Source organism: Bemisia tabaci, chromosome 2, assembly GCF_918797505.1.
Source record: "Bemisia tabaci chromosome 2, PGI_BMITA_v3".
Classification (NCBI taxonomy): Eukaryota; Metazoa; Arthropoda; class Insecta; order Hemiptera; family Aleyrodidae; genus Bemisia; species Bemisia tabaci.
The window spans coordinates 40,044,404-40,066,104 of NC_092794.1; the positions used below are offsets into that span (position 1 = coordinate 40,044,404).

A 21,701-nucleotide genomic window follows, 5' to 3' on the forward strand; every position below is an offset into this window, starting at 1 on the left:
AAACTGAGAGTTTGGACTTTTTCAGATTTGTCACTGCTCGCGTTTGTATACCTTACCGCGCCTAGTCAAAGCAAAATGCGACCGCGGCCGCAGCCTCAGTTCGTTAAACCGCGCTTTTAAGGCTAACATGGTGGGGGAAAAGTGTGTTTGCGGAATTTTAGGGGAAAAACTGTCCTAATCACATGAAAAATGCAAAACATTGTGTTTGCTGCCCAATTTTTTGATGTCGAGTGGCACCTTATCGTGGGTACGTGTCTCGTAAAATCGCCCAAAGACGGGATATGTCCGCAAACAAGCGTAATTTTAAGGAATTTGTAAATTTTTTCCTGCGTCGAATTTTTGGTGATGGTGATTCAAATTTGTACAGCTTGTAGCACTATGTATGAACTACGATTCCTCCAATTTTTACATTTTTAGAGCGTGTCCGATCGGAAAAATTGCGTTCTCAGTATTGCCCTTTTTCAGCGCTTTTTTACACCTGAGCGGGAGATCAAGTGTCATTACAACAAAACAACAAATCGTATTTGTCCGACATTTTTTTTAGGGTTCTGTGAATGCCTGTCAACTAACAAAAAAATTCAGATCTCAGACTCTTCTCCTCTTTAAAAAAAAATTCCTCAAAATAGCGGTTTTCGCCGTTTCGCAGTCCACATGCATCTGGGCTCAGTCCTAAAAAAACAACGTTTCCCTTGAAGATGCAAAAATGTTGGCGCCTAACAAAAATATAGATCATGAAAAGAAGTATTACGTCAGTTTTGTTCCAATTCTGTAAGTCAAACAGAACTGGAGATACGCCAGATTTCGTGAAGGGCGATTTTTTGAAATTCAGTTCATAACCTCAACTCTACAAGACCGCCACAGATGCCAGGGTGGTCAAAAAAATGTAAGAGAATGGTTTTTTTGCTTCTATCGGATAAATTAACAAAGAAACCAAATTATAAAAAATTGGGGTCGGTCAAGCAACATAGTCCCTGGACGATTTTGCGTGGAATGCCCCATTAGCGAATTTAGTTAGAGAACTCGTATGAATCGGACCTTAGTTGTCGACATTTCTATACGTACTTCATGTAGGTGTACATTCGTTACCCTGTGTATTTTTTCACGAGGAATCTATTTTTAGTGTCAAAATTTCGATTTATCAAAGGCCTGTATCGATAAATCGAAATTTCTTGGGGTACACATGAAAAAAAATCGCGTTTTTGGACGAAATATCGCAAAAATCGATATTTGAATTCGATATAGCGCTTTTTCGATCCTTTCGACTAAAAACATAATGGTACATTTCAGTTCTGTCTTTCCGATCGCTCAGAAATTATCTTAGAAAAAACACAGTAAAATCGAAAAATTGATATTTAGAAAATTCGAGCCCCGTGTTTTCTATGAAAACGTTGTCCTATTGAGGCAGGATTTTTTCCTGGACCATTTGGTACCACCTTTCTTTCACCAGCCGTCATCGGATTCCGAAAAAATGTTTTTACACTCCACTCTAGGCGGCCTTGGCGGATAGCCGATCTCGGTAAACTTTTGAGATGTTGTTCTGGTAGCCTATTGCAACATGTTTCCGCAAAAAATCTTTTATGTATAGATTTTCCCAGATGACCCTTATTTAGAGCTAAAGTGACTGGACATTAAAAACATCAACCCTATCACCATTTAGGGAAATTTTCAGGACTCTTCAGAATGATATTATACGAAACTTAGCTGCCATCATCTGCTACTTTGGCTGTAAAATCACCTTATCGGTTATATACTGCAGCCGCGCGCGACTCTTATCCGCCACTGATAGTCCAGGAATAATAGCATTTTCACTGGAAAGTTTCCCAACATAATTTGAGTGCCAATTTTCTTACGTGATTTTTCGCGTGGAATCCGAATTTCAACTTTGCCTATAAAAAAAAAACTCCGAACCTCCGCCATTTTGGAAAAAATGTTGCCAAATCTCGTTTTTTGTCAAAAAGTCTAAATATCTCGCGAAATATGCATTTTTAGGCAAAGTAAGCTCTTTCCGAAAGTAAAGAGCGTAAGATTTCCGATAGTGAGAGTCTTCTCACATGAGCGTGTGACGAAAATTAAAGTTTCAGCCATCCGCTGAAATTTCAGCAAATCTCCTTAATTTTCACTTTCTTTGGAAAACATGCATTTTAAAATCGGCGGAAAGTAAAATTTATTTTGGTTTTGCCATGTAAACGTTAGGATACATCCCCGAGTAGCAATATTGAAAGAAAAAATATAAAAATGTACCCAACTCGGCATAACGTATGCACCCTGCCGCGTCGCCCTGTCTCGGTGGCCGCGCCGCCGCGCCGCGCCGTGTCACGTAGACGCGCTGCCTCCTCGGGGTTAGTTTTTCATTTTTTTCTTTAGGTGGGAGAAATCTTTTATAGACTCTGGTAGCCAGGAGCCAAACAGTGGGGCGTGTGAGACTTACTATCATTTTTTGGCGTACCCACTGAAACTCCCACCGCCTGAGTTGAGTCGGTTCAAGTGGCAATATTCGATTAGACCGGCTCAGCTCAGGCCGCATATTTCATCTTATCCTTGTTCTGCGTGTTTTGACTTCACATTGCTCTTAATTGAGACGGGCTCTGTTTGAGATTCTAAGGGTCGTTGGCAATTCAGCAGTTGATGGTCCTGGTTGGGCGAGCATTTCGAAGTCCTCAGATTCGAAGGTTGAGTCACATGGATTGTTGTTGCTTTTGTCCGATTCATCGTTCGATTCAGACGATTCTAAAATGTCTGCATCTTCCTCTATCATTTCATTCACGGGAAGATTGTCTTCTGCAGCATCTACCTCTTCTTCTTCAATAACATGATCAGTCTTTGCGGTATTTTCACACGATTGATGGCAGTTTGCGCATACGATGCTGCACTGAAGACCGCTCTTTCTGCAACTGTATGCACCACGGCAGCCTCTTTTGCACTTGCAGGATATCGTCCTGAGTAATGCATCGGGAGCAGGATTTTGTACTGTTGTGATTGGCATCAACCCTGTAGATGTGCTCTTCCAGCCCCATTCAAGTGGATTCTTTTCTTTGTCTCGCCACAACTGCACCTGGTGATAAGCGCGAAGTGAAAGTTGTTTTGCGGCATCTTCGGTGAGTGGCAATGATGCCGGAATCTGTTTAGTTTGAAAAGCAGTCTAAACAAAGCAGTTACATCTGAATTTGTTGAGAGTATTCGCTCAGTGCCTGTGTAGCCGTATACCTAGAAGAAAAGTTGACGAGCTGCTGCGGCGATTTCATCTTGAGTGGCGTTCAAGTCTCTGAACAGCTGAGCTCGAAGAATTAAATCAGAATGTTTGGATAGAATTTTCATAAAATGGGCCTGTTGCAAACTTTTGCTAGAGCAAAACTAAGAGTTGTTTCCTGCAGATAATGCCTCAAAAATCACGATGAGCGCATCGGCAAAGTCTGAAATGCACTTATAACTTCACAATCTGCGTAAGATTTTTGCGGTTTTTTGAGCTTCCTGCTTCGAAAACGATACTACGGTACAGGTGAACATTTTGTTAGAGGAGTCGTTCCATTGGCGACAATACTCATCATGGCCGACGCCAGTCCGCCAAAACACGTGTGATGGGACGAGATAACACCTGAACAGGATTAAACCAGATAACAATCGGCGTGTTTACGTTCATATTTTCCTCGCCCGCCTGAATTGACCTTGAACTCTCCTCGAATTACGCGAGGAACTGCGCAAGCGTCGGCCATGATGAATATTGCCGACGATGGAGCGACTCCTCTAACAAAATGTTCACCTGTGCAGTAGTATCGTTTTTGAAGCGGGAAGCTCAAAATAACGCAAATTTCTTACGCAGATTGTGAATTTATGAGTGCATTTCAGACTTTGCCGATGCGCTCATCGTGATTTTTGAGGCATTATCTATAGGAAACAACTCTTCATTCTGCTCTAGCAAAAGTTTGCAACAGGCCCATTGTTTTTGCCTTTGTTGAACAGAGCCGACGTCGTGTCACACTCACTGATTGCAGGGTAGAAAAATGATGGTATTTTTCGCAGTTTCGTCCTCAAGGCTGTAATGGCTGTAAATTTTCTGAGGTGTCCTGCCTTCCCCCGGCTTCATAAAAAAAAACGTTGTCAAAATTAACAGACTGCGCTGTACTGGAGATGCTGCATGTGTGAGGGATTTGCAATTTGACTGGTATTTCTTTTATAAAGATCGCGAGGAACACGATGGTGCCACTGGTTTTCTCTGAAATCATCTCTAAAGCTCAAAAAAAGCTCTCAAAGTGAGGCCAAAATGGAGAGGATATCCCGCCCTACCCTGAGAGTCCACCTCTACGTCAAAACAAACTCTCCATGCAAAGATAGGGAGCAAATAAATTAGCAGGGTTGCCGTGTTTTCAGTTTTGGAGTCCTCGAATGAAGTGGCAGCCGTGTCAATGTATTTGCTCCCAATCTTTGCATGGAGAGTTTGTTTTGATGTAGAGGTGGACTCTCAGGGTAGGGCGGGATATCCCCTCCATTTTGGCCTTGCTTTTTTGAGCTTGGGATACGATTTCAGAGAAAACTAGTGGCACCATCGTGTTTCTCGCGAACTTTTACGTTAGAATCAACACTCAAATCGCAAATCCCTCACACATGCAAAATCTCCATTATAATCAGCAAATCGATATCCTCACCAACAATTACATGCGTTTGGTGTTGCGCGGTGTGATGGCTGTTCGAACAACTAAAGAATCGGCGGCATATTCTATTGCTTGAAGAACTTGAAAGTTCTGTGCTTCAAAATTGTTTCTCATCATGCCAATTAAACGACATTTATTCTTCCCGTTGGATGAAAACTTTTCTTGCGTCATTATTGGGGTCATGCTTTCATCGAATTTTACTGCCATTGATGAAGACATTTTTTTCCTACGCATGTCGCTCTAAATGCTTTGTGCTCTTCTCTACAGCATTTTCGGGGTAACCATCGAACACGATAATTGAGTTTTAAGAGTAATTGAAAGCAGCATATGAAACATAGGTATCTCTCACAGATTTTTTTGAATGAGCCGCCCTTCTGCCAAACGACCCGATGGAGAAGCCATTCGCCGTCAATGCGTACTTGGGGTCATTCGCGTGATCCTCGCCCTGATACGGCGTGAAGCATTTGAACAAGGACGATTTAGTACCTTTCCATTCCGCATACCATCATAATTTAATAAAGCGAGAGGAAATGGCGAACGCTCAAAAAATAGTTACTGTTCAAGCTCCTCGTCAGATTTTTTGGCTATGCTGATTCTTCGGAACAGTAAGGTTGGATCGATAGGAATCACGCCATCACCGACACGAAATACATTTTTCATGGTGGCGATTGGTTTGCACCGGTCAGCTAATTTGAATTTAATTGATTTAAAACTTTTACCAATTATCTTTTCAATGCCGTCGAATCCAATATTCTTTGCCAGGTGGCAATTGATGGCCTTATCAGGGATCAATCCTCAGTGGGGGGCCCCCAAACAAATTTTAGGGAATGCCAAAAAGTAGCTTACTTTGACCCAAGAACATCCCCCGAAATTCGTTTTTCTACGTGTAGCCGTTTAAAAAATAAACAGCCGTCCCGGGACTTTTGCCGCACCCTGTATAAATTAAACCATAATTGGTTTTGATATGTTTAATGAAAGAGGATGTGTTACACCAAGAGATCTAAACTGTAAACTAGAGTTTATTGATGACCCGCCTTTCGATCCAACTTTGTATAAAAAGGCAGTAGACCAAATGCAATTTATCGCTACATGTTCTAGACCTGATATAGTTATGCTGTTAACACAGCGAGTAAGCATTGCAAGTTACCAAGTAAAGGACATTGGGATGAAGTCTTGAGAATCACGAGATACTTAAAACAAACCTCTAATTACAGACTGACTTGTGAAAAATCCAAATTAAACCCCATAATTCATTCTGATTCTGATTTTTCAAATGATGTTAATGATTTTCTATCCATATCTGGACTTGTTATTGTAATGAGTAAAAGCGCTGTCGCCTGGGAAATGTAAGTAAAAAGCTACCATAGTTACTTCCACAACCGAAGCCGAATATAAATCTCTTTTCAAAACGAGTAAGGAGGTAATTTGGTTAAGAGACTTTGCCTCTGAATTAAATATTGACGTACCCTAGTGGAAGTCAGCCTTGTGCAGGTCCGTGCGGCGGAAGGCTAGGTCCGTGCAAGACCCCGTCACCTCGTGCAGCCATCTGCGAAGGATAGGATTCCCGAAATTATGCCTTTGTTTCGCTTCCCTCTGCACGGGCTCACGGGAGGTGACGGGGACTTGCACGGACCTAGCCTTCCGCCGCACGGACCTGCACAAGGCTGACTTCCACTAGGGTATGTACTCAGACTGTAATTTTTGCAGGTAACATCCAGGCAAAAAAAATGTGTTCAAAGAATGGCAACAAACACATAAGAATAAGACAACATAAGGTTGGAGAGTATGTAACTAAAGGTGACGTGTGACTAAAAAAACCCCAAAAAACTCTCAGATTCTAAGGGGTAAAGAATCCGGCCAAAGTCTTAAACTTGTTGAACCAAATTTTCTAATTACTCCTAAAAGAAAATTAAAAATTATACTTTACTGAAAATGGAATGTGGGCCCCTTCATAAACGAGTGATACAACATTCACTGCATGTGTGTATGTGAACCTCTATTGTAGGAGCCCAAGCGGTTCGCTCTTTGCAACAAACGCTACATTCGTGAATGGAAAGTCCTTGAAGGAGCACATAACGTCCTCTTTCTTTATTTAACTTTTGCATTTTTTATTCCGAATCTTCATAAAATCAAAAAGAAAAGTATGGACTGATCTGAGCCTTATATGTGCTCTGAAACAATATGAAATATTTTATCGCACAAAGTCAAATATTTTTTCTTTAAAATTTAGAGCTACGTAACTAATTCAATAATCATGACTCGTGCACTCGCAGAAAAGTTTCCTCAGAGACTTAGTAAATTCCCTTGCGAAGCTGCATGTATCTTCAAGTAGGCATTACACTTCAAAAAGGAAATGTAGGCCCCTTCATTTAGGAGTGATGCAACAGTCATGACGTGTAAGTATGTTTAGCCCTTGCAGGAGCCTCCTTCCTCACCTATTTGCATTTTTATCTAAAGTAAAAAAAAAAATAGTCGGTATGGATTGATCGGAGCCTTCTATGTGCTTCAAAACAATATGAAATATTTTATCGCACAAAGTCCAATATTTTTCGATTCAGGTCCTACAAATGCTTTTAAAAGAGCATGGAAAAAAAAAAAACTCAATCGGCTGGCTAATGTCCAGTATTTTTCTTGAGAATAGTCTCCTCCTTCAATGAGTGATGCAACAATTGCGACATTTTTGTATGAAAAGCCCTTGCAGAAGCCTTTTTATTTGACTCAGCTAAATTTTGAAGAATCACTGACGTGTCCGCAAAAATGCTCTTACTGTAATCATTAGTATTTGTCCCCTCTGCATGCTGGAAGATTGCTTACAGTGTATTTTTTGAGCGTATCAGTCTTCCTTTGCTTTCTCCCAAAACTTATTTATTCTATAATATTTTTAATCTCAACTTATGATGCTGCAGTTTCATATGCATGTAAATGGTAGCTAGTATAACATTGTATCATATGCCACTGCATAATGAACTGATCGTCACGAAAAGGACTCCAGATTACCTAGATATTAAAAATTGTTTTAAGAGAAGATTAATGAAGATTTAAAAACACCAAAATCATGGTTGAAAATAGCGTTTTTATTTTTTACGCAGAGTAGAATAGGTAAGAGGGTTTTGACATGGATCCTCAGATATCTCTATGAAGCATTAATTTCAGTGACCTATCTTTTTTACGCATTTTTGCGGACACGTCAGTGATTCTTCAAAATTTAGCTGAGTCAAATAAAAAGGCTCCTGCAAGGGCTTTTCATACAAAAATGTCGCAATTGTTGCATCACTCATTGAAGGAGGAGACTATTCTCAAGAAAAATACTGGACATTAGCCAGCCGATTGAGTATTTTTTTTTCCATGCTCTTTTAAAAGCATTTGTAGGACCTGAATCGAAAAATATTGGACTTTGTGCGATAAAATATTTCATATTGTTTTGAAGCACATAGAAGGCTCAGATCAATCCATGCCGACTATTTTTTTTTTACTTTAGATAAAAATGCAAATAGGTGAGGAAGGAGGCTCCTGCAAGGGCTAAACATACTTACACGTCATGACTGTTGCATCACTCCTAAATGAAGGGGCCTACATTTCCTTTTTGAAGTGTAATGCCTACCTGAAGATACATGCAGCTTCGCAAGGGAATTTACTAAGTCTCTGAGGAAACTTTTCTGCGAGTGCACGAGTCATGATTATTGAATTAGTTACGTAGCTCTAAATTTTAAAGAAAAAATATTTGACTTTGTGCGATAAAATATTTCATATTGTTTCAGAGCACATATAAGGCTCAGATCAGTCCATACTTTTCTTTTTGATTTTATGAAGATTCGGAATAAAAAATGCAAAAGTTAAATAAAGAAAGAGGACGTTATGTGCTCCTTCAAGGACTTTCCATTCACGAATGTAGCGTTTGTTGCAAAGAGCGAACCGCTTGGGCTCCTACAATAGAGGTTCACATACACACATGCAGTGAATGTTGTATCACTCGTTTATGAAGGGGCCCACATTCCATTTTCAGTAAAGTATAATTTTTAATTTTCTTTTAGGAGTAATTAGAAAATTTGGTTCAACAAGTTTAAGACTTTGGCCGGATTCTTTACCCCTTAGAATCTGAGAGTTTTTTGGGGTTTTTTGTAGTTTTTATATCAGGTCGTTTTTGGAATGATGTGAAGCTAATGAAACATTTGGCTGGAAAAAGAGAAACTGAGAATAATTTCTTCAATGAGCAGAACTGGAACTCCTTGTTCGATCAACTAAACATTAATAGGGGGTGATTCAGTTTGCAATCAATAAAAGTTACCTGATGTTTTGGTGAGTTTAAACTTCTCTCATCGAAATAGGGTACCTAATGTTTTAAAAACTGATGGATTAGCAATTAATTGTCATGGTGTAGGGCCACTTAGAATGAACTTCTTTTGCCGCATAAATTATTCCTTACTCATAAAGTTTCAACATTAATTCTAAAATTTTTACTGCGTTTAACTCAACTGTTGGACATACTTACATTCAGTCACTAAAATTTTAAATTAAATAACAGTGAGACCACTAAGTGGAAAGTCCATTCAAAGAGTTAAAATTATTTTTTTTTTAGTTCACTCATTATAAAAAGTATTTCCTGTAAGAGGAATTTAATTTATCAATAATAGTGTGCGTCAAGCCAAGCCCCTTCGGCCACAAAAGCATTTTTTCTTTTAACAGAGTATAACGTCTAGGAATGTGACTTGAAACATGAAGATAAGAAAATTGTACTTATACCTATTATGCACTCCGTTGAACTTGAGCGATTCAGGTAATAATCGACTAAATTTCAACCTCAAGTTACAATGGCCTCAGTCAGAAAATTAATTGAAAAAGAGAAGAACTTGCTGCAAATATTACACTGTAAGCTTACCCACCGGGGGGGGGGGGGGGGGGGGGGGCTACCGCCACTCTTGATACAGTATGCCTATATTGACGCTATAGCGGAGAATATTTTGATTTATTTTGCTTAGAGTCGCTTCACCACATAATTTGTCGAATCGTATAACTGGCATGTAAGTAAGCATTTAAATTTGAATGGCGTCTTTTGATTCATGAAAGATAATGAAGGCTACCTCTCAGTTACCTGGTAGTTCAAGAATTCCTAGTAATTTTGTTGTCCACTGTCGGACTAAAAACACCACCCCCAAACTCTTCATCAGAGCATGTTCCACAGTTGGTGCCTAGGCGCAAACTTTTTGATCATAAACGCTATCGATTGGTCTAATCTTTTTTGGCTTTGATTCACCCGATTACATTTATTCCATTAAGAACTAGGTAGGCACGCGAACCATAAATAGACCTAACGCTTAATTAATTTCAGAGTGCACTGTTTCACTGGAGTAATTATGCTAGAAACTCACCAGGTGATGATGGAATACTTCTGTGACACAACAACCAACAACACCACAATATTTTCACATCAAGAGTGGCGGTAGCCATCCCCGGTCGAGGAAAATGACGACCTACTAAAGTCCCTATAGCAAAGGGTGGCCGACACTCTTAGTCACACCTAACTCCCTTAATCTGAAAATTGATTAGATATAGAATGGAATTCAAAGCAAACGGCGGCACGGATTCCAACGATCTTAGGGTCTTTGGACACAGCTAAGTTAGCCGGATGTCATTTAAGGGTTTATTATCTAACAGTCGGTAGCTGCACCACCAGTGTAAGTCCATAACATAACCTAACTATTTGATGTGTTTACATCAAGTTTTCATGTGTTAAAATAGAGAAGGAATGGGCGCTACATACTTATGATTGGTACGATTGGCCCAGCGATTTATGCAGCAATATAAATTCTTGATTTTATAGTAATCATCAAGCTGAGAAAATAGAACGAGTACATACCTTTCATGAAAGACTTTCTTACACATTGACTGGCCACATGATGTTTCTAACAACTTCTGACACAAAATCAAAGAGACTCGAAGAAAACCAAATTTAAGCTAATACTCATCGTCAAAGATCTCTGATTTAGGGACATAAAGTTGACTTAGTGATTGAATTATACCTCGCATCCCCGCATATCTCCATGATGTAAACAAGCAACGGTAAGAGGCGAAGCTTTTCAAGATTAGTCATGAAGAACACAAGATCTTAATGTCAATAACATACACTTAGGGAAAGCACAAGCACTCCAGAGCACGTAGGTTGAAAGCAAAATTTAAAGCGAATAAATTTTGGTCAGAGCATAATGACCGTGTCGCAAGTAGTGTGATGGGCAAAGGCTCATATTACAGTAATTTTTAGATCTTTTCTTGAGACTGATAGGGTCCACTGAAAACAACTACATCTCTTCAAGTTATGGAAACTAGCATTCGTGACTTGAGGAAAACAATAATGTAATTAAAAACTGAGAGTAATGGGCTCTCCCTTCGATCCATGGGTGTGCATGGTAGGGAAATATTTGGATGCTGTTAGTCACGAGGATGCAAACTATGGTGTAAATGCTGCTTCCTTTTGATAGTTTGGCACAACTATTATGGTGTCCTTTTATCGACGTAATTTACCTGAATTACATTTATTGATGCTTGGGTCAGACAGACTGACAGATACTCGGACTGATATAACCTCACTTCTGAACAAAGACATCACTTGAACATTTCAAGAGAAACTAATGAAATAGTGTATCGGGCTCTGGCAGAAGACGTGCGACGTAATAATATAAGTGTGTAAAAATATTATTTAGCTTCTACAGAGAATTGAACTCTTATATTATAATTAAATCATAAATCTGTTCTCAACTAGTTAGAGTTGGAAGTTGGTAACTAGGGAAATTTTTTTCGTTCCCGAGACTGGCTGAACTGAACGGAATCGACCAATGGCATTGAACCACTATACCGGATTTTTCTAAAATTCAAAACATTGTAGCTAAAATTTTGAAAGTTATTTGCCGATGCTGAATTATCCGAGCATTGAAACCCTATTAAATGTGGTATAAATGAAATCCTTATATCCTCAAGCAGGGCCTTTCTAGGTTCCATTAGAATCTGTGGCCGTGTAAGAGAGAAATCTGTTGCGAAAGGTGATCGTGTCGGTTTCCCGCTACTAAACGGCCCATGTTACAAAAAATATTTGTCATTTTGGGCCTTTAAGTGCTTATAACTTTTTGAAAACTCAATGGATCTTGATGAAACTTTCCAACTTTGTAGGCCCAATTTAGGTGCGTCAGTAGACACCAAGATCCTTGGAATCCGTGCCGTCGTTTGGTCTGCAGTCGATCTAGAGTCGAATCAATTTTCAGAATAAGGGAGTTACGTGTGTCTATGGTTGGCTGCCACCTTTTCGTTTGGAGGCTTTCCAGTGTTGTCGAGTTTAGACTTTGTCCGGAGGTGGCTACCGCCACCCATGAAATTTCTAGTTGCGATGAAAATTGTGCCAATATGTTAACTAAAGCTCTAAATGGTCCGAAAGTCATTTATTTGTCCAAGAAAGCAGGATTATATCCTAATGATGAATAATTTCATTTATTGTATTCTTCTATTTTAACACAAAAATGGTTTGCTTACCTTTGAAGTTTAAACATTATGTTCCTCATGTTTAATTTTTTTCATTTCAAAGACTATTCAGATGTAAGTTTTTTTGTGTTTATTGGGTTATAATTTTACATTTGATTCGGTTTATATTTCTTCAGCAATGAATCCAAAAATGTTGATAATAATTTTCTTAATAGGGCGTTAGTGATTCAGATTTTTTTGTGTTGTGCATATTAATAATGTTTTTTTTTCTATGTTCAGTTTTGGAAATCTGCACAACAAGGGGAGGTGTTAAAATGTACTGTTAAGCCTTACAGGAACGCAACACTTCCTACTGCATCCCCTCTTTCTTTGCTCTCATCTCCTAACCTCACCTCTACGTTCTTATTTTAAACGTGCAATGACGTGCTGTCAATTGTCAATTCATTTTAATAAATACATTCCTTTCAATGACGTGAATTCTTCAATTATTAAGTTCAACATACATGGCAAAACCACAATAAATTTTACTTTCCGCCGATTTTAAAATGCATGTTTTCCAAAGAAAGTGAAAAATAGGGAGATTAGCCTGAAATTTCAGCGGATGGCTGAAACTTTAATTTTCGTCACACGCTCATGTGAGTAGACTCTCACTATCGGAAATCTTACGCTCTTTACTTTCGGAAAGAGCTTACTTTGCCTAAAAATGCATATTTCACGAGATATTTTGACTTTTTGACAAAAAAACGAGATTTGGCAACGTTTTTTTCCAAAATGGCGGATGATCCCGGGTTTCTTTTTGTTGGCAAAGTTGGAACTCGGATTCTACGCGAAAACTCACATAGATAAGTGTCACTCTAATTATGTTGGGAAACTCTCTAGTGAGAACCCTATTTCAGCCCTGGGTTCCTGGACTATGAGGGGCGAGCCCGGACTTCATACGAATCCGTCATCTCTAATTACAATCGGGCAGCCTGCTGACTCTGATTGACTTTAAAAATGACGAACAATTTGAGGGAAGAAAGAGTGAAACATCAACATCAGTAATATTTCCAGATCGATGTAAGTAAATGACTTATTTTTATCCAAACGTTCATGACGAAAGGTCCCTTCGGTCCCCCCTTCCCCCTTCCCTCATTTTTTCAAATTCTAGTAGTAAGAAGAATTAAAATTTCAAGAATTGCCGCTTTCCACCGATAACAGAGCCGTATATTATCTTAAGTGCCGAAAGTAATGAGAAACATTTTTTGATGAAGTTGAATATGTAGCTAACATTTCACAGTACCAGTACTCATAAAATACTTTAAATATAGTTTTGCGTCGGTCTGAATGTAAAAATACTATCAAAAATGACATCAACTGTAAAAATTACAGAAGATTCGTGAGTTCGGCGAACATTTAATAGAGAAAAGCCTGATAATTACAAAACGTCCGATGCGCAGCGTGCTATGTCCGACCTCTCCCAATGACTCACTCAATAGTGCGGCGCGGCGTCCGACTTCCCTCAATGATGATCCTCGCCCAGAAAGCCGAAAAGCGAGCGTCGCATCGCAAAATGATGCAGCATAATCTAGCGATGCAGGATGACGGGATCGCAGGTGAAGCAGCATTAAGATATACATAAAACTAGCTATGCCAGGTGTAGACGTCGCTAGCTAAGAGCCCATTTATGCACGCGATTCGTGTCGCCGTGTCGCCGCGACGCTTTTTTGAATCGCGCGATCCATATTTTTGTCGCCGCGGCACCTTTTTTCTGCCGCCGCGACACCGTTTTTCTGGAGCGCAAAAGGTCCAAAACACGTGCTCGAGGAGTTCAATTCCAAGCGGCGATCGTCGAAACTTGTCGCGCGCATAAATGCGCTCATATGACTCCGTGTATATACAAACCGCGGGCGGCAGGAAATCGCCGGGCGGTTTCTAACTACAAGCGACATGATCTAGAAATCGCCGCGGCAGTTTTCCGCCGCAATATGCTGTCGCGCGCATAAACGGCTCCATAGCTTCCCGTGTAGTTTGAAATCGCGTGCATAAATGGGCTCTAAGCCGGCTCGCGGGCAGATGCGATCCCCCGGTGCACTGTTCTATGCGGCATCACAGTCCGCGCTGGATACCTGCCTCGCACGGCGATGCCTCTCCGAGTATGATGCTGCCTCAAACCTCAGTTCTAAATCCCTGGCAATCATAAGCTTAGTCATAAACTTAAGACAGAGACATCTATACTACAAGCTCAGAGACCTCCTAAATTTGCATATCTGGTAACGTTTAGTTCCAGCGTTCTGCTGGGCAGATTTTCATGATTTTGGCGCGTATACGTAGTATACCGCCTTTGCGATCGTTTCGACCCCCCACTCGATACAATAACCAAGTCCCTTAGTTCCTTACCGAAAAGTGACTACCGCGAACTTCTGAGATTTTCCAAAGCGTGTAAAAAGTTTATTTATCCGTCAATAATTATGATTTAAAGTTGATTTTCATTCTGGGGCTTTCTAGTTTCTGTGCAGTGAATACCAAGAGTCTACGTTACTTGTTTTTTTAAAAAAAGCCTAAGAATGCGCCGCGCTGATTTAAAATATGCATATATAAGCAGAAGCAAGGGAACTGATTCGAGGATGGCTGACCAGTTCGGCACTTTTCGAATGAGAATTTCACTCACTCCGTTTTGTTCAAAACGTTGCTTTGACAGATCTCCACACCCCTGTTATGCTTTTCAAAATTTAGTACCACTGCTCTGATAGCCGGTGCAGCCGTAAGTACAATCTGTGATGAGCCTCGAGACTCATTAGACCATTTGCTAAAGGTGGCTCATACAGGAAGCTACTTGCGCACATATGAAAATCTACTTACCCCTCTCTTCCCCGCGCGCCTGACCCCAGCGTCGGCTTCTCGAATAACACATTAGCGCGGCCCGGCGAGGCGGCCGCCGGGACCCGATTACTCACGCTTCATTAACCACATCACCGTCCACGCTAGGATTCCTCCAATTTAAGTAAAAAATTGTTTCGCGTGTATTTAGCAATTTTTTCCTTACTCTCCGTTAAAACACAAATAAAAAGAGACCTCATTCACAAAAATCGGCCGAATAGAAGAGAAGTTACAGTAATCGAAATCCGAAGAAATCAACAAAACCTCGACTTCTCGATACAAAAAATAAAATGAAGGGGAAAAAAAGAAATGTATAAATTACAATTAAATATAATTGACCTCAGAATTTGAAAAGCAATTCAATTCTATGCCTAACGGTGAAAAAACTGGGAGAAATTACAAAAAATTCGCCTCTTGCAAGGGGCTTCTTTGTAAGAATTTTGACCTGAAGACAAGGGTCGAATAACAGCAGTACTCCATACAATACACGGTGTGCCTGAACGATTTGAACATTTTTTATACGTCCAAATCGAAAAATCTGTATATTTTTGACTACAGTGTCTCTTGAATCGTTTAAGCCAAAAAAAAAAACAAAAAAATCCGTCGAGATTCGGCAAGGTAAAGGCGCTTTATAGGTATTCTGGGGCTATAATAGCTAAATCACCGGTAGTAAATCCCATTACCTATATTATTAAATAGAAATTGACTCCATAGTTTAATGCCTTAGTTCCTTAAATACGATTATTTTAAGCACCCAAATATTTATACACCAGTTTTAGCCATGAGGTGATTTCCTGAGAGCCGATAATATCAAGAATTTCTCATAGAACCCTTCAAAAATGGCTTACTTTTTGGACAGCCGATTCGGCCATCGAACCGGGGTTTAAAGGGAAGCTGATAATAACGCAAACATCTGAGAAAAATTTCGAGATAGACACGGATTCTGTTCAGCATATCGATGCATAAGTATTTTCACACGTAGAATCAAATTTTCACGTCAGGGAGTGGACATATTTTGATTTTTTCGATTTTATACGGAAAATTGATGGTTCTTCGGGATTGAAATTACTTGTAATTGAGTCTTGAAAAATAAAGGCACCCAAAACGACTATAGCATATTGACTTTTATATAAGTGCACTCATTCAAGCGCAAAATTCAACGAGTGGGTACATCGACCTGGTATATCAAGTTTCTGCGATTATTTACGGCAAATCGGTAGATTTTCGGGATGTAGATTTCTTACTTTCAATTCAAGAATGAATTAAGCATAGACATGGTTGAACTTCTTTTCATGGAAAGACGTTTAAAGTAACAAAATCAAGACATATTTAAAGCGATTGCATTTATATCGAGTCAATTTCTTTCCAATAATATAACGGGATTTATACTACCGGTGATTTGGGTATTTTAGCCCCAAAATACCTTTAAATTGACTTTATCTTCTAGGAGTTCGACAGAATTTTTCCTTTCTTCGCTTAAATTCTTCCGTAGCACTTTTCTTCAAGAATCTGATAAGATTTTGCTTGAGGCAGATCAAAAAACTTAAATTCGTTCGAATGGCTTTCTACATTCACAATACACGGTCTCGTTAAAGTGCGTCGTTGAAGTGTTGGATCGGAAGAATTCTCTTGTTGTGCTACTTGCCTATTTAGAAATCTCTGCAAATGAAAACTAAAGGGTTTGATATGTGCGAGTTGAAGACGCGCCTTATCAACACATTGTGTTGGAGTTCACTGCTTGTTTGTGGCTATCGACGGGCAATTGTCTCAAGATGAGCTCGCTTTGTTCAGATTTGGAAAATATGACCCAGGTTTTAAGCGCTCAGCTGATAGGCAGCGCTTTTTGATTTCGACTTGCCTCTAGAGTATTAGTATACTAGTCCTAATTCGTTTAAATGGCGCACCAGCTCACCGATGTGTAGGCTTTGGGGGGGGGGGGTCCAGTTTTAAAATAAATAAAGCTGTGAAAACCGTATTTTACGCTTACAACGTAATGCGCGGGTAGTTTCGATCGTTTGTCTATAAGAAAATTTCTTAGCGGTAGAGTAATTCTTATCGAAATTGATCGTTGAAAATAAATGAAGCCTAAAAAAACGCGCCTGATGAGCTCAACGGTGACTATCATTTTCGGGAAACGAAAAAACGCGTCTACGGTTTCCTTGGTAACCTTTGTTTGCTATCAGCTGATGTTTTATTTCCATTACCCAGCAAAGTCGACGGAGTTTATACTTCCTTTCTTCACTGAATACATTGACTGACACCTGAGCGCTTTTCTAATACGACAGTATTAGAACTTTCCCGCTTGTTTTTATATCACGTAATACAGTTGCAAATTCTCCCATTTAAAGAATGTAAATTTTTCTTTTTTGTCACAAGCGTTCTATTGGGCCAATTTTATAAATTTTGCGATTTTCGACAGGTGATAATCCCTAGATGAACCCGCTATAATCAGAATTTGAAAATGGGACCCAGGTACTTTTATATAAGAGTAGACCAGAGAGATTAGAAAGGGGGGTAAAATTTTAAATTCCCTCCGATGAAAATTGGAATTTCAAATTTACCGGAAAATTGAACCAATGTTGAATCGTAGTCCGATAGCAGGTGAAGTAAGTAGGTAAGTGAATCAAATGTATGCTCCTTTGCTACAGACCATCGAAAAGCGACTAAACGCTCCTTTCCCATTTCGTTTCTGTCTTGGCGTGATGTTTGAAATAAATGCCGATTTTTTCATTCGCTTCTTATTGGTCAAATCGCTCCCGGCGAGAGAAAGATTGGACAAATAAGGTCGGGTATGAAGATCTTTTCATTTTTGTCGGCCGTTCTTTTGTCGATGCGGGCCTACGAGAGCGCATACGAGAGTTTAGTGTAATAATAAAAGAAAATTACTTCCTGTTAAGATCATACAGGGTGAGCGAAAAGTCCCCGACCCCCCCTCTAACTTTTGAACGCATAATTGTATCAAAACGAAATTTTGGGGATGCTCCTAGATCAATAAGAGCTACTTTTTGGCACATCCAACATTTTGGGGGGGGGGGGGGAGGCGCACACTAACTCGAAATTTTCAATTGGTAACCCCCCTCTTGTGATACATCGTTGGAAAGGTAATAAAATAAGAAACTTTTTGGCGCAAACCGGAGGTTGCTACGACTTTTCGTTCTCGAGTTATTCTCGGTCAAAGTTCAAAATAGGCCAGTTTTCAAAAAATCGTAAGTCCAGTTCAGAAAGGTGCAGAAATGCGAACGAGGCGGCAAAATTCTCAGCATTGCATGTACTTTCAGAAAAAAATCGTCAAAAACCTTATCGTCTGCGCCTAGAGTGATTTTAGCCCCCCTCCCTCCCGCGATTAACTGTCTTTCTTGCGGGAGGGGCGGCCAGTTCACTCGATGCGGAAGTAGGTACCTTTTTGAAGGAACTCAGCTACCTGACGAAGCCCAGACTATTTGGGGGGGGGGGGCGGCAGTCCCCGCCGCCGCCGACCCCCCTCCCGCGGAAAACCGACGGTTCTAAACAAAACTATCATTCTACCACGGAAGGGAGGGGGTGCGGTGGCGGGGGGGGGGGGAGTGCCGCCCCCCCCCCAAATAGTCTGGGCTTCGTCAGGTAAATGAGTTACCTTCAAAAAGGTACCTACTTCCGCATCGAGTGAACTGGCCGCCCCTCCCGCAAGAAAGACAGTTAATCGCGGGAGGGAGGGGGGGGGCTAAAATCACTCTAGGCGCAGACGATAAGGTTTTTGACGATTTTTTTCTGAAAGTACATGCAATGTTGAGAATTTTGCCGCCTCGTTTGCATTTCTGCACCTTTCTGAGCCGGACTTACGATTTTTTGAAAACTGGCCTATTTTGAACTTTGACCGAGAATAACTCGAGAACGAAAAGTCGTAGCAACCTCCGGTTTGCGCCAAAAAGTTTCTTCTTTATTATCTTTCCAACGATGTATCACAAGAGGGGGAAAAATTTCGAGTTAGTGTGCGCAATTCGCGGGGGGAGCGCCCCCCAAAAAATTTTGGATGTGCCAAAAAGTAGCTCTTATTGATCTAGGAGCATCCCCAAAATTTCGTTTCGATACAATTATGCTTTCAAAAGTTAAAGGGGGGGTCGGGGACTTTTGTATTACGTCAAATCATTTTTAAACTCTGCCACACATGCTAGCGTAGGGTTGTGTTTTATCATTCTCTATACTTGAACTGTTTTCAGTTGGAGTTGTAATTATCCATATCTAGAAATAGATAGGATCCATCTGGAAATCAAAGATCTTGAAGAAATGATGTGCAGATTGAATGAGCAAGCAAACCTTTTTGAAGTCTCCTGTCCAGATTTCAAACATGTACCTATTGTCCGTAAAGAATTGCGATTGTTGAAGGTTGGTAAAACAAAATGAGTGAGTACCTAATAAATAAGCGCACTTTGCATCTTACATCACTGCTCTCCAAATTGTCAGATTCTTGTGCAGTTTTCAGTTAGTGTTAGTAAGCTGAAGTGTTAAGGTTAACCTCGAACTGATAGTGCCCCCTTTTTTTGGTGACCTGGTGATTAAGATTCTTAAAATCACACTATTACGTATAAGTAGTTAAAAATTCAATCATTCTTTTGGTTTTTAACGGATGAAGGATGAATCCCCATGTTTACAATTTTCTGGTAAGGTATTGGTCATTTTAGCACAAGTTGCTCCCTCGGTTTGCCGTATCATCTTCATGAATTTTAGTTCAATGTAATGCCCAGCGCTTAGCTTGTATACGCTACTATTAAAGCATGCAGAACATTGACTGCTAATCAAGGATATTCGTTTAAAATTTTGGTAGGATATTCACAGGATATTCTACTTTTGCCATTGAATATCTCACGGGTATCCTATGAATATCTTACTGCTAGGTGGATACGTAAAGCATGATACGTATCAGGCTCTAACTTACTTGCAACGGAGCTAACATCAACGATAACACAATATTCTTGTACCTTTTTTCCTCATTGATTTTGCACAAATGAGGCAAACTTTTCTGGCTAATTGCGAGATATATTGTTAGCATTTTTTGACTAGTAGCCTTTGATTTATGGTGTAGTTTATTGACAGCACAAAATTGGTCATTTTAGTCGCGAGCATTGGCGAGCTTTTAGTTTTGGTTGCCCGGCCACTAATTCCTCCTATGGGACGAGGTAGGTACGTATGATATCCCGTGACTGAGCGAAGCTATTTTGAAGGGATCCGTTGAAGTCTGTCGCCGGCGAAGCCGGCTGACGGTCCTGGACGACCCGGGATAGGAACGGCCCGGAAACCATGGGAAGTTGGTCCAGGCTCTACTCGGACTCCATTCCCGTGAAACTCGGGTGGAGGTCCTGGGCCACTCGGGACAGGATGGTCCAGTTAGGATCGGAAGTTGATCTGGACTCAACTTGGCCTGCAACCCTGTGAAGCTCCGGTGAGGTGCCCAGGCTCATCGGTGGTGAGGCACGACTTTTACGGGAATGGTGATCCCGTGCTAACTCGGTTCCAACGCCGCGCCGGACTCATTTTTCCAGTGTAGAGTGAGATTCCTAACCCGGCGACAGCTGGATTCTAAATAAGTTCCGCCTATCTAGCTATTGTCACCTCTATTAAGGAGAGGCCCGGGCTGAACACTGTTGCCTGAGCACTTGCTCCGCGTTTCGTATCCAGGAGTCCTCAAGCCAAAGCTAAACAAGCAGTTCCAACGCCAAAGCGTTGGAGGGCACTTCTTTAACACTGCGCACGCGAAGAACGTTTTCATACGGCCAAGCGAGAGTATTGCGGACGGACGATGTATAACAAATTGCCTACGTGAAGGTGGTCCGGCAGCAACATACCCGCCGCTAGTCTCTGGAAAACAATAGAAAATAGTAGTTGCGTACGTTGCCAGCGAGCGCGCTGCGAGCGCATCTGCTTCAATTACCTAGCATCGAGTCGGGCCTCTAACTTTCTATTCTCTCTGACATAACCTTAAACCTTCAACCCAGAGCCGCAAACAGCTGACGCTTGACGATGCTGCGCCGAGAAAATGAACCAATCACAAAATAGCACAGTAATACGTCACTAAAATGAAGAGATCACGTGACTGTTCGTGATTTTTTCGAATCAATCTGAAACTACAACCTCGAATATGAGGCATTTAAGCATAACGAAGCCCCAAAATAGTTTAACCAGGTAATACGTCCGTGCGAGATTGTTATGCTTAAAAGCAAAACATTTCACGAAAACTTTTACGAATACCAGATGCAGAAGAAAATCAAATTTTCCCGGGTGTACCAGAATGGCGTCATTACCCATAAGGCAAAACGGTATGTAGTATAGTACATGTTACATCGGGGGAGTCGAACGGCTGGAAAGGGCGCATCTGGTACCCAGAAGCGCCCAAAAGGCATGTTGAGCCTATGGTTTTGAACCTATGAGCAAACTCCTCGGTGAGATCTTTTGAGTCAATCTTTGAGAGATCCTTGAGACAAGACTAAAAACGCATATTGCGCCTAGGTCTTGAACCTATAAGGGATCACCTCAAGTGCGACTATACCCCCCCCCCCCCTTTAAACGCTCGCGAGTTCTCGCGAGCGTTAACAGGTGGACCACGTTGCGGTCACCTTAATTCGCGTCTCTTTTTTGAAGTTCAGCCAGACTGCCATGTTGCGGCATCATACCCCTATTTCTTTAATTGTGTCGGGTCGAGTGTCGCAACTGTGATGATATGCAATTTTGATTAGTTTCGCTCTTCTATGTTACTGCAGG

General features: G+C 40.7%; 1 protein-coding gene across 1 annotated transcript in view; it reads left to right on the forward strand.

Annotated features, from left to right (window-relative positions):
- The first annotated feature begins 2,994 nt into the window (after positions 1-2,994).
- Positions 2,995-21,701, forward strand: part of LOC109037293 (dynein beta chain, ciliary) — a 684,333-nt gene continuing 665,626 nt past the window's right edge. Inside the window, exons 1-2 of the mRNA XM_072296415.1 lie at positions 2,995-3,095; positions 19,166-19,331. Coding sequence (XP_072152516.1) covers positions 2,995-3,095; positions 19,166-19,331 — 267 coding nt within the window. The remainder of the gene's footprint in view (positions 3,096-19,165; positions 19,332-21,701) is intronic.